Source organism: Centrocercus urophasianus, unplaced genomic scaffold (assembly GCF_019232065.1).
Source record: "Centrocercus urophasianus isolate 14NV4802_14NV808 unplaced genomic scaffold, USGS_Curo_1.0 seq_1145, whole genome shotgun sequence".
Taxonomy (NCBI): Eukaryota; Metazoa; Chordata; class Aves; order Galliformes; family Phasianidae; genus Centrocercus; species Centrocercus urophasianus.
Window position 1 is genome coordinate 30,914 of NW_024884304.1, and position 12,163 is coordinate 43,076.

Genomic DNA, 12,163 nt, shown 5'->3' on the forward strand with positions numbered 1-12,163 from the left:
AGGCCTCTCAAGCTATTTTTTGGGGATGATGTGGGTGCCTGACGCAGCTGCAGTTCCCACGGGCTCTCTTGGCTCAGTAGGAGCAGCTCCCCACGCAGCCACATCTTCAGGAGGGGATGGGGAGCCCCAAACTCTGAGCAGCCCTTTAGGGTCAGGCCCCAGCCCCTTCCCCTCTGAGGAGCCCCTGCAGCCCTCTGCCCACCTCACAGCCCCTCTGCCCCCCCCAGGAGAGTTTCTGCCCACCCTGCTCCACTGTGCCCTATGCTGGTATATGGGAGAGCTGAGGCAGGATCAGGCCCAGACCTGCAGATCACAAATCCCTTCTGGGAGGGGTGGGTCGGGGTTGGGGGGATGCAGAGCCGTGTCCGCAGTCACAAGAGGGCACTGCGAGCCCGCAGCATCCCGGCCCCGGGGCTCCGAGAAGCTCGGGGACCCCAAGCGACCCGGGAGCAGGGAGCCGGGCAGCCGACGCCACGGGGGTGACAGTGGCAGGATGTCCCCAGCGTGGTGACATGTGGCCCCACATGGTGATGATGGAGGTGGCTGCGCGGTGGCCCCTGCAGCAGGTGGGTGGCTGGGGCGGAAGGGACTGCAGCACAGTGTCATGGGGGGCAGGGGGAGCACTGGAGGTGTATTGGGGTGATGGTTCATAGACACGGCCTGGGGACACTGCCAGGGGACGTTGGCCACGGGGCCAAAACATTTCAGTTGGTGGCATCTCTGGCTGCCCTCAGGGATGCTTTGCCCCACTTGGGCTCACTGAGTGATGATGGCCTGGGGCTGCGCGTGCTGTGCTGCACAGGGCTTTGCATCTTCCCAGTTCAGCCCAGTATGGGCCCACTTCAACTCATTGCGGCCCAGTTCAGGCCCAGTTCAACTCATTTCAGCCCGGTTCAGCCCACTTCAGGCCCAGCTCTGGGAGGTCGGTGGGCAGTGGTGCTGACCCTGCTGCCTTTGTCCATCTCCCACGGCATCCACCCTCTCCTGGCCTTAATTTTCCACGGATTCCATCAGATTGACTTCTTTCAGTGTCATTTCATGGCCGGAGGGCTCTGAATCCCTCTCCCCCCTCCTCGTGCCCGGCCCCCTCCTCTTCCCCTCCTTTCTCTTTCTTTCTGCCATCCAAATTTACAATCCCTCATTTCCATTCGGCTCCACCCTCTCTCCGGGGACTTTGTTCTCCGCCTGTATCATCGCATCGCAATTGTTCCGTGTTTATTTCAAACATTTTGGCGGGCTGTCACTCGATGGAAACTTAATTAATTGCAGGGTTTGTGAGCCCGGCACAATGGTGTCTGAAGGGAAAATAAAATAAAAATGCCATAATGGGGAACAGCTCGCGGAAGAAGGGGAGAGGGAGGAGATGCAGATGCGTAGCTGGCGGCCAGATGCTGATAGCGGCTGTCCAAATTGGGGGGAAATCCTTCCAAAGGGCGACTTGGGGATGGGATTGGGGGTCCCAGGGTGTGCCCTGTGAGCCAGGCCCAGCTTCACACGCTGCGGCCCCCTTCTCGAGAAAACCCCCTCCGTGGGGAGGCAATCCCTGGCTTATGGGGGGTGTGGGGATGGGGTGACCGGTGCCACCCCCCCTATGCCCTGGGGTCCACCGGAGGTGGTGAACCGATCCCCGCTCCCCGCGTGGGATGCTCGGGGTGGAGGTTTGGGGGGGGGGAAGGTGAGGGGGGGACAACCCCGCCCCTCCGCCCCTATTGGCTCAAAGTTTGGGGGCGCGGCGCTGATTGGCCCCCCCCGGTCCCCCCCCCCCCCAAAATTCCCCAGCGCGCTGCGATCCGCGGCCACGGCCGGGGCCGCCGCCGCCTCCGCCGCCCCCGGGGCCGCCGCTGCCGGGAGCCCGGAGCCCCGGAGCGGCCATGCGGGCTCTGTGGGCGCTGTGCTTAGCCGGGCTGGCCGCTGCCCTCGGCAGCTTCTCGGCGGATCAGTGCAGCTGGAGGGGGAGGTAAGCTCCGGGATGCGTGAGGCAGGGCTCAACCCGATCCCAATCTCCGTTCTGATCCCGACCTCAGTCCCCATCCCAATCCCGGTCCCAGTGGCGAAGAGAGCCCCGTGCATCTCCTAAGGCTGAGTCCTCGGATTTCTCCCTGCCTCAGTTTCCTCGCTCGAACCGAAGCCCCAAAAAGCTGCCCTCAGCCTGGGGGGGTTCAGAGCTGCCTTTCCACATCTGCCCCCCACTCACCCGTGCGTTCCTCCATCCTCCTCTCCACGCGGTGTCCCCGCTCCCTACAGCCCCGCGATTGGTTGGTCGGAATGGCTGCTGAGGCCCTAAAATTCTCCCCGAGACCCCAAAAACTCTCCCCGGGGCCTTTTCCCACCCCGGAAAGGCGCCGAACTCGGGAACAAAGAGCGGGGGCCCGGCAGGAGGGGCTGCGGCGGGGCCACGGGGCCGCGCAGCCGCCGGCGCCTCGGTCCGGACAAAGCGGCCGCCCCAGCTCCCCCCGACCCTAAAGGCGGCCCCGCTTTCCCCGGCTCGCTGCTTGGCCCCGGCGCCAGGAGCGGCAAAACGCTGAGCTGGGAACGTGAGAACCCGAATACCACAAGAGCAGAGAACGAGGTGACCCCCCCTCCATCTCCCCAACCCAGAGATCCCAGCACCTGAAAGTCTGCCCAGAAAGGGCAAAAGGAATGGGGTGGATCTGGGGACAAGGAGGGCAAAAACATGCAGGAAACATCCCCAGATGGGGATAAATCACCAAACCGCACCCCAAAGCCGAGGCGTCAAGGCCTAGCATTTCTCTTTGGGGTTTCCACGCTCCCACATGCGGGCACCTCGGGTGGGTCAGGGATCGGGGTCTGCTCTCAGGGTCCTGCTGACCCCGTACCCGGTGCCTTGCAGCGGCTTGTCACAGGAGGTTGGCAGCGTGGAGCAGCTCACCCTGCGCTGCGCTGAGGGCTCCCTGGAGTGGCTGTACCCCACAGGGGCTCTCCGCCTCCGCCTGGCCCCTCGCCTGCCCCCCGCCACCACCTCCGATGGCCGCGACCCCCGACACGTCACCGCCTGCCTTCAGCCAGCCGGCACCTTCCGGGGTGCTCAGCTGTACCTGGAACGGGACGGGGAGCTGGAGCTGCTGCTGCCCGAGGCAGAGGTGGCCCCGCGGCCCCGTGTGAGGTGTTTCAGCTGGCCACCCCATGAGCAGGTGGCCCTGTTCCTGCAGGCCACCCCGCAGCGTGACATCAGCCGCCGCATCGCTGCCTTCCGCTATGAGCTGCGGGGGGATTGGCTCGCCCGGCCCGCTTTGCCTGCCGAAGGTGAGAACGTCTTCGGGTGCTCTAAGTGGGAAAACCACTTGAAAAGGGGGATTTCTCTCTCCTCGTGGTGCGGGCACGCTGCGGTGACAACGGTGTTTGGTTATTGCAGGGCTGTGCCGGCCGTGCAACGACACCGAGCTCCTGATGGCCATTTGCACTAGTGACTTTGGTGAGCGCATCCTTGGGCTCAGGAGGAGGGAGGGAAATACAAAGTGGGATGCTGTAAGGATGGGGTGATGGGGCAGCGCTGCTTCGAGAGCCTCGTGTTGTCCTCATCCAGCCCGTGGCATGGCCGTGGTGCCCCGTGCCGCTCTCATATGTCATGGCCCCATTCTGCATCCACATGGGGCCGTGTGTTCCCCTTCACTCTGCTGCTGCACCAGCCTGCAGAGGGTCCTTGAGGCAGCTGGGGGATGGGGACGAGGATGGGAATGGGGAAAAGGAACAAGAATGGGGAACAGGAATGGGGACAGGAATAATGATGGAGATGGGGATGGGTACAGGAATGAGGTCAGGAATGGGGAAGGGAAAGGGGAAAAGGAATAGAAATGGGAATGGGGACAGGGATGTTGATGGGAACAGGAATGGGGAATGGGAATAAGGAATGGGGATGGTAGTGGGAATGGTGATCAGGACAGAGAAGGGGAAGAGGATAGGGATAAGAATGGGGAAGGGGATGGATCTGGGGAAGGAAAAAAGGATGAGGATGGGGATAAGAAAGAGGAAGGGCATGGAGACAGGGATGGGATGGGGATGGGGGCAGGCGCACACTCATCCCTCTCTGCCTTCCCCCTCAGTGGTCCGCGGTTCCATCCACAGCGTCTCCAACGACGCAGAGCTGCAGGAATCCGTCATCGGGGTGAGCGCCGTCCGCATCCACCGCCAGAAATTCCCCCTCTTCCAAACCGGAGGGCGGCCGGGGCGGGCGGCAGGCAGCATCCGCACCCCTCTGCGCTGCGGTGTGCGGCCGGGGCCCGGCACCTTCCTCTTCACGGGGTGGCTGCACTTTGGTGAGGCATGGCTCAGCTGCGCTCCTCGCTACAAGGACTTCCAGCGCATCTACGAGGGCGCCCGGCGCAGGAGGCAAAACCCCTGCGAGTTCCCTGTGGACTGAGCGGCTCGGGGTGGGCAGCCCCCAGCTTGGGAGCATCCCTGCTCGAGAGACACTGGAAAATGTGTTTGTCTCAGCCACCTCCCGCTGCCCTGGGATGCTGGGGGCATCGCCAAGAGGAAGGGGCTGCATGCTGTCTGCAGGGACAGGCACGTAGGGACGTGGGAGCACGGTGGGTGGGGACAGCCCTGTGAAAATCCTGCAGGATAGGATGGGATTTTCCCAGTGTGTGACCCTGGGGGGTTGCAGAAGGGTGCTCTGGGCTGGGGGTCCTGGGGGCTGAGGGGTCATTGCAGGTGTGGGGACACTGCAGGGCGTGAGGAGAGCGGTGGCACAGCGCGGTGGTGACAGCAGGGAGAGGAGGTGGATCGGCAGTGTTGAGGGTGGAAGGGGGACTGCGGAGATGGAGAGCCGTGCCCTGGTCCTAAGGGTGACAGGGGACACGGGTGGAGGGGAGAGCAGGAGGAGCGAGGCTGAAGGAGCGAGGCTGAGGAGGGAGCAGAGGTGGCACGGAGGGTCCCCAAAAGAACCAAAGTGCTGAGTGCAGAAAGGGGACGGGAGCAGAGAGAGGTGAGGCTGTGCCACTGCCCGCATGGGGACACCACGGGGCCGTGGCTCCACAGTGGCTTCCCGGTGCCACCACACCTGGGCAGGGGGGGGATTTCGAAGCGTTGAGGGGGGGGGAGGGGGCATCGTATGTGCACTAAAGTTATAACGATACCAAATTCGTGATTATTTTTTTTTTTTCCTTTTTATATATATATGTATATATATATAAACTAAGCTGTATTTGTCACGTTTGTGGCCTTCTTTAAGCGAGTGGTGACAGATGGGCACTGAGCACTGTGGTGCACGGCCCAGCATCCCGCACCCTGCAGGGCTGCAGGCACCTCTAGGAACACATAGATGTGTGTAGATACATACTGCTATTTCCAAATTGCTCTTCCCTTGGTCGGCCCCCCCGTGTTGCTGCTGTCAGCACCGATCTCATCAGAGCCCACAGCCACAAGGCCCCATTGTGCCCGGCCCAGCCCCACAGCTCCTCTTCCCCATCCACAAACAAATCCTGATGGATTTGGAGCTTAATTAAAATATGGGTGTGCGGATGAAACGATGGGAGAAACGAGAGCGCAGCTGCGCGGATGGCACAGGACACGATATGGTTTTCCTCGATGATTTTATGCTGTTGTTTGGGGCCATGCAGGGATTGGGGGGTTGGGACAGAGCCCCAAAATGGGGGGCAGATTGGGAAGGAGTGGGAAATCTGGAGGAGGGAGGTGGAAAAGCAATAAAGGAGCGCACACAAAGGGCCCCGCGCTGCCCACGCAATCCCGGCTCCTGTGACCCCAGCACATTCCTGTCGCTGAAATTATTGCACGTAATGCTCTGAGCATCCGGCGGCTTTCTGTCCGGCGACCGAATCCCTTGTTTTTCTCCCTCTCTGTTTATTTGGCCAAATCAGATCGTTCCGCTGCAGCGGAAAAGGCTGCGGCTCTGCTTTCTCTCCAACACGGATTTTCGGTGGTGTTTTTTGGTGCCCTCTGCCCCGGGTCGGGGCCGCCCACTCCTGCTTCCCTGCAGCGCTGGGCCGGGGCTTCCTACAGGAGGTGCCACGGTGTCACCACCATGTGGGTTGGGGATGGTGATGGTGAGTCGGGTCTTGGGGGTGGCACCGTGGTCCTGGCATCCCTGTCCTCTTAGCGTCCCCCCCCCAAAGCCCACCTTCAGCCAAACGGCCCCTTGGCACCAAGCAGCGGGCAGAGCTGCAGTGAGCAGGCTCCATTCCGTTCGTGTTTCCTCCGCAGGGCGGAAAACAAGGTGAGAGGCGCTGTGATGGTGAGGATGGCGGCGCGGCAAGGGGTTTTGTGCCAACCGGACACAGGATGGGGGTCTGGAGGTGACTGCTGTCCCCATTGTCCCAATGGTTGTGCCAAATGGGGGGGCCTGGGGGCAACCCACAAGCTGACCCCCCCTACACAACTCAGTGTTCCAGCACAGGGGACCTCACAGCCATCGCAATCGAGGAGCCCCTTGGGCAAAATGCAGTGTGACGGTGTCCCCAAAGCCCCTGTCTCCATCCCCACCGCACAAAGGGAGCGGCAGTTTCGCGCCACTTTCTCCCCCCCAGCCCTTTTCTACCCTCCCGCTGGTGCGCCCCCCGTGGCCCCCCGTTCTTCCCCCCCTTCCAGACCGCCAGATAAAAGCCGGGACGCGCGAATCCCGGGGCACAAAGGAACGCACAAAGGCGGCCGGCTGTGCGCAGCCCGCCCCGAGCAGGAGGATGGACAGGGGGATGGACGGCCCATCTCGTGTCTGCTTCCCCCTTCCCTTCTGTGCCCATGTCCTCACTGCACACAGCGCTCTGGGACCTGGGGATGCCGTGGGGCTGGGAGATGTGCCGCGGGGTTGGATGGTGTCCCCGGGGTCAGGGGATGCCCTATAGGATTGGATAACATTGCTGGGACCAGGGATGCCCCATAGGGACAAGGATGATGACCTCAGGGTTAGGGGATGTCCTGTAGAACTGGATAATGTTCATGGGGTTATGGGTAATCCATTGGGTTAGGATGATGCCTCTGGAGTCAGGAATGCCCCATAGGGTCAGGATGAGCCCCCCCAGGGCCAGAGGCTGCCCAGCATCAGGCAGGATGGGGCATTTTGGGTACCTATGTGCAGCACCAGTGGAGGATGCCCATCCCAAGCCCTGGGCTCTGCCTCACAGCTCCCCTCCAGCTTTAACCACACCAAATCCGACCCCTGGGACCCCCGGCGATGCTGACAGCTGATGGGAAGGAGCTTTCCCAGCGCATAGTGACAAATTCCCAGCTCTTGGAGCTGCTTTGCAGCCGCCGTGGCCTCGGCGGGGGGAGCAACCAGGGATGAGAGGCACTGGAGCTCCAACGCTCCCCACGCTTGGCCACCTGCTCAACCCTGCACCATGCCACAACCCCCAGCACCCTGTGTGTGGGAACGGCTTCGTTCATCACCCTCCCTCTGGCATCCTGGGGGGCTCAAGCTGCACCCTGAGGTTTTCCCCCCTCCTTCTCCCCTCCCTGTGCTGCCCAAAGCCCCAGCCCTGAGCCCCTGGATCCTATTTCCCCGATTTTCTGCTCACTCTCAGCCTAATTGGCTCCACCTGCCAGCAAGCTGCAGAAAATTGGAGTGATCCCCATGTCCCATTTGGCTGCAGCCGTGCTGGGGCTGTCTCACAGCACTGAGGGGGAGGGAGGGGCAGCTCCCACCGCCCCTCTGCCATTGAGCCCCATGCCATGCAGTGGTGCTGTGCAGGGACACGGCCATGGGCGACTTCTTGCCTATAAACAGCAAGGAAGTTTTCAAGAACGTTTATCCACATGGCGAGAGGTGCTTCGTCTATGCAAATATAAATAGATATCAGTATTAAAAATGGCCTTTTGTCCCCATGGTGTGCCCTGTTCCCATCGCTGCTCTGGGACATGTGCTTAATGGGGGCTGAACGACACTGAGCGGTGCCTGGGAGCACAGCAATGTCACCCCATCACCGGGACGTGGGGCTCCCCTTAGGATTCTGGGTTGGCCCTGGGTTCTCGGGGTCAGGGTGCTGGGAACCACCCCAAAATTCCTACCATGGGCATAGGGAATACAGGGAGGAGTCTGTAAGACGTGCAGCGCGATGATGCATCAACAACCGCCAGCACAGGGCTGGGAAGCTGCCCGCCCTTCGTGCACCGCTCCCCTAATTGATGTGGTATTGTTCTTGGGTTTGGGTTTTAATTGAGGGTGGGCACGGGCCCCCCGCTGTGACCCACAGGCTGGAATTTTCCCACAGCCTCACGGGGCCAGCGGCAGCAGGGAGCTAACCGAGCTCCAAGTCTGGTCGCACATCCATGCACAAGCACGAGCGGGTGTGTGCAAGCACACAGAAGCTCGTGCAAGCACACAGAAGCTCGTACAAGCTTGCGAAGCGCTCACAGCCACACCGGGAGCTGCCACCTTCAGCAGCCGCAGCCAGAGCCTTGGAGCTGGCAGCTGAGCAGCAGATGAAAGGCACCCAGCGGGCGCATGGCCACGCAGGCAACGGAAGGCCCGGGTGTTGTGGGGGCCGCCCCTTCCGGCAGCAATGGACGCGGAGGCGCTGGACGAGCTGGCGGGGCAGTTGCAGGGGGAGGCCCTGGGGGGCCGGGGGCTGCTGCAGCTGGCGGCCACCACCGGCCTGGCTGCCTACGCCGTGTGGGCTGCTGTGCTCATGCCCGGTTTCCGCCGGGTGCCGCTGCACCTGCAGGTACCCCCTAAAGCCCCCCCACGTGGGATCCCCTTTGCTCGGCAGGCTGGGTGCAGGGTGAATCTCCCTGCCCTGCCGTTTGCCTCCAGGTGCCATACGTGCCATCCAGCGCCCAGCAAGTGGCCAACGTGATGGGGCTGCTGCGAGGCCGCGCGGGGAAGACGGCGGATCTGGGTTCTGGGGACGGCCGACTCGTAAGGGGGGAAAAGGGGGACCCCGGTGAGGGAGGGAAACTCAAGGGCTTCCCCGGTGCAGAGATCCCCAGGGCCGCAGTGCTGCACCCAGCAAGCTCCCACTAGGGCTGGTGCTGGAAGGCTGCCCCAGGGTGGACCCCCAGGTACACTCCTATATACACCAACACACCCATGTACCCCTCTGTGCCCCCTACATGCAACCCCTGTACCCCATAGAGGCACCCACCTGCACTCCCCTCTATCCCTCCGCGATCCCTATCTACACCCCGATACACATCTGTGTCCCCAGTGCCCAGGGCAGGAGGGAGCAGTGGGGAGGTCTCCGGGCCCCAAACCCAACAGCTTCATTTCAGCCCCTGTTCTCTCACCCCCCAGGTGGTTGAAGCTTACAAGCAAGGACTCCGGCCGGCTGTTGGCTATGAGCTCAACCCCTGGCTGCTGTGGCTTGCCAGGTACCGGGCCCGCAGGGCTGGATACGAGGGAAAGGTTTCCTTCCTGAAGCAGGATCTGTGGAAGGTAACAGCTGCATGGGACAGTGGCTGTGCAGGGCATCAGCCAGGAGCTTTGACTCAATGATCCTTAAGGTCCCTTCCAGCTTGGAATATTCAATTCCATGGCATCTTCGCATGCCTTAAGGCTCACAGCACTCAGCAGTGCTCCCATACTTATCCTCCAAAAGCCTTTTGCTTCTTTCATTCCCCTTTTCCTTCTTTTTAAAGGCAAATCTTTCCGATTGCTACAACGTGATTGTGTTCCTGGCTCCCAGCGTGGTAAGTCCGTGTGCTGAGATGCTGCTGTCCTCAGGAAGCCTAGCAGGGAGGTTGTCCTTAGAAAAGAGAGAAGATCTGGAATATGAGCAAAGAGTCTTTACAAAATAAGGCCCAAAATAGGAGACTGGAGGTGAAGAAAATCACAGAGCCTGTGCTATGGAAGGGCCATTGGACACTGCTGCTTTTAGGGACCACTTGGGAAACATTTTGCTATGGGACAGCAAGTGGGTCACTGCAGCACGGTGACGCTTCCCTAAGGCCACCCGGCCTCGGCTGTCTCTCTCTCCCTAGAAGCCCCCCCTGGCTGCCAAACTCCTGGCAGAACTCCCCGATGAGGCACGCGTGGTGGCTGGCCGCTTCCCCTTCCCCTGCTGGACCCCAAGCAGCACCATTGGGCAGGGGCTGGAACAAGCCTGGGCCTACGACATGAAGGAGGTTCGGCGCGCGGCACGGAGCCGCACAGAGGGACGTGCGCTCTGACAGCAGCTCCTCCAGCCTGCTACAAAGGGTCAGCAGTGTGGCATCAGCAGCAGCTCTGCCACCAGTGCTTGAGCAGTGCTTAGCTGGGCTCTTCCGCCAGGACTTTGCCTCTGAGTGCCTTCCAAAGCGATCAGCAAGGGAGAAGGAAAATCAGATTGAGTTAGCATACAGTGTAAGGGGCTACACCTCCAGTGCCTCTTTTTAGTCCATTGCTTCTGAGAATAAATGTTTGTACAGATCTTTCTCAGAGTTTCGTGCTTTGCCTTTGAGCCAGAGGGTCTGAGCAGCCCCTGCTGGCTGCCCCAGGGTTCTGCTCCAATGTTCTCTTGAGGAGGGGGCAGGAAGTCTGTCTCACCTGCTGCTGAAGAATTCAGTTTGGTCCTGCTCACATCACGTAGCATTTCTTTCTCTAGTTCCAACACAGAGGAAAAAAAGTTATTTCACCATGACAGAGCAGCTCATCTTCTTTCTGTAACCTCTTAGAGGCAAAGTCCAGCTTGAACCACTCCTGCCCTTTTCTTTTAAAAACTCAGATAGGAGCAAAGGCAGGAGCAGAGCCAGCCCTTAAACCAAGAGCACCTCGCTCCAGGTCTGACCTAGGAAAAGCACTGCAGCATCCTTGAGGGCAGGAGCAGGAACTTGTCACTGCAATCACACAGCAAACAGTCGCCCAGGGGTGGCCCTGTGTCCCAGTCACAGTGTGCTCAGGGAAGGAGAACTGCCACAGCAGAGTGGTCAGAGGACAAACACAGCACCACCGTCTGTTCCATTTCAGTACAGTTAATTTGACACTGAGGACACCCATATGGTTCCCTGCATTGTGCATCCCAGCTCTTGGCCAGGGAACGATGCCTTGGCCAGGGAATGATGCTTGCCTCGGCCAGTCTCAGGACAGAAAGTCCTTTTCTTTTAAACTCTGTTTTTTCCTTACAACTGTGCTGCTTCCTGGAGTTGCAGGGCAGAGCTAGAGCTCACGGCTGATGGCCCTCCTTGATCTGGGCAGTGAGTGAGCATCAGCTGCCCCAGCACTGCGTGCGCGTGGTTCCTCACCACCGGCGAGCTTCCTCACCCACAGCACCTCCTGCCTGTACCTGCAAGAGGGAGACAACAGTGATTCCCAGCACGGTCGTGGCCCTGCTGGCAGTTCACTCACGGAGGTGATCAATTGAAGTGCCTGCTTCACCCTGTCTTTGCTGCATGCTCAGAACAATGTGTCGTCAAGTATTGCTTGCCAGCCAGCACAGGTGCTGAGCCACGTTGGTATCTCAGCCCCAACAGACAGAAAACTGTCCTTTCCCTTGGGAAGAGCTGTTCATCACCTCTGCCATGTGCTAGAACCAGCAACCAGCCCATGAGCATGAGTCAAGCTCCCAGTGACTGCTGCCTTGTGCCTGGCACAGAGGTGGACACTGCTCCAACAGATGTGCTCTAGTTGTTCTCACCCTTCCGTGCCCCAGCAGCTGTTCTGCCTGCTGCGGGGCACAATGAGCCCATGAGGAAGGCTTTGGATTTTAGGCAACCCTCCCTTAGCCACCTCCAAAGGATGGGTTAATGCTGATGGAAGGGAGATGCATGGCAGGACAGCAGATGTGCCTTCTGATACAGAACAGGGAATGGTGCCAGCTGTCCACACAACAGCATGTATGAGAACAGCTGCACTGAGCAGTGCTGAGGGAACGTAGCAATGAGGTTGGGCAGTGACACAGCAGTGGGCACCACCATGTCTTAGGCAGTCACAAACCTCTGGCAGAGAACCTCTGGGAAGTAGGATCCTACTATCTCACCTTGCTAGGTGCTTCTCTATGTAATCCTGCAGCTCCAACACCTGTTCCTCTGCCACAATTGCCCGTGTCAGCAGCTGACTCCTCTCCTTCTCCAGATCCTCCTGGAGTGGCAAGGAAAGCATGGAGAAAGGAGGGAGCTCCGTGAGATGAGAATGAAGGTGCTCAGCCCCACTCTGCCAGGTAGTACCAAGCACTTTGGCTCTGGCACCTCCTGGAATGAAGCTGCAGAGGCAGCCAGGAGACCAACGTGCTCAGAGAAAGAAGCCTGGTGACAGTGGCCCAGCTTTCCTCCTGGCCAT

General features: G+C 60.3%; 3 protein-coding genes across 3 annotated transcripts in view; 2 read left to right on the forward strand and 1 right to left on the reverse strand.

Moving 5' to 3' along the window:
• Nucleotides 1-1,859: 1,859 nt before the first annotated feature.
• On the forward strand, nucleotides 1,860-5,027 carry METRN (meteorin, glial cell differentiation regulator). The gene is made up of 4 exons (XM_042809283.1): nucleotides 1,860-1,957; nucleotides 2,852-3,264; nucleotides 3,374-3,433; nucleotides 4,062-5,027. Exons 1-4 carry the CDS (start codon nucleotides 1,872-1,874, stop codon nucleotides 4,376-4,378), a joined length of 876 nt encoding a protein of 291 aa, XP_042665217.1. The 5' UTR covers nucleotides 1,860-1,871; the 3' UTR covers nucleotides 4,379-5,027.
• Nucleotides 5,028-8,474: 3,447 nt separating this feature from the next.
• Nucleotides 8,475-10,323, forward strand: ANTKMT (adenine nucleotide translocase lysine methyltransferase). Its single transcript, XM_042809281.1, has 5 exons — nucleotides 8,475-8,636; nucleotides 8,726-8,830; nucleotides 9,206-9,346; nucleotides 9,550-9,600; nucleotides 9,892-10,323. The coding sequence occupies exons 1-5, from the start codon at nucleotides 8,475-8,477 to the stop codon at nucleotides 10,078-10,080; spliced, it is 648 nt and encodes a 215-aa protein (XP_042665215.1). The 3' UTR covers nucleotides 10,081-10,323.
• Nucleotides 10,324-10,844: 521 nt separating this feature from the next.
• CCDC78 (coiled-coil domain containing 78) overlaps nucleotides 10,845-12,163 on the reverse strand; it is a 13,829-nt gene continuing 12,510 nt past the window's right edge. Inside the window, exons 14-15 of the mRNA XM_042809291.1 lie at nucleotides 11,865-11,965; nucleotides 10,845-11,171 (exon numbers count right to left, since the gene is read on the reverse strand). Of these exons, the coding sequence (XP_042665225.1) occupies nucleotides 11,045-11,171; nucleotides 11,865-11,965 (228 nt within the window). The 3' untranslated portion in view covers nucleotides 10,845-11,044. The remainder of the gene's footprint in view (nucleotides 11,172-11,864; nucleotides 11,966-12,163) is intronic.

Excerpts from the sequence above, each read along its gene's own strand:
- METRN (XM_042809283.1), top strand. The coding sequence starts at position 1,872 with ATGCGGGCTCTGTGGGCGCTGTGCTTAGCCGGGCTGGCCGCTGCCCTC. Across the intron at positions 1,958-2,851 it reads CAGTGCAGCTGGAGGGGGAG|CGGCTTGTCACAGGAGGTTG; the intron begins GTAAGCTCCGGG and ends GGTGCCTTGCAG. Across the intron at positions 3,265-3,373 it reads GCCCGCTTTGCCTGCCGAAG|GGCTGTGCCGGCCGTGCAAC; the intron begins GTGAGAACGTCT and ends TGGTTATTGCAG.
- ANTKMT (XM_042809281.1), top strand. The coding sequence starts at position 8,475 with ATGGACGCGGAGGCGCTGGACGAGCTGGCGGGGCAGTTGCAGGGGGAG. Across the intron at positions 8,831-9,205 it reads GTTCTGGGGACGGCCGACTC|GTGGTTGAAGCTTACAAGCA; the intron begins GTAAGGGGGGAA and ends CTCACCCCCCAG. Across the intron at positions 9,601-9,891 it reads TGTTCCTGGCTCCCAGCGTG|AAGCCCCCCCTGGCTGCCAA; the intron begins GTAAGTCCGTGT and ends CTCTCTCCCTAG.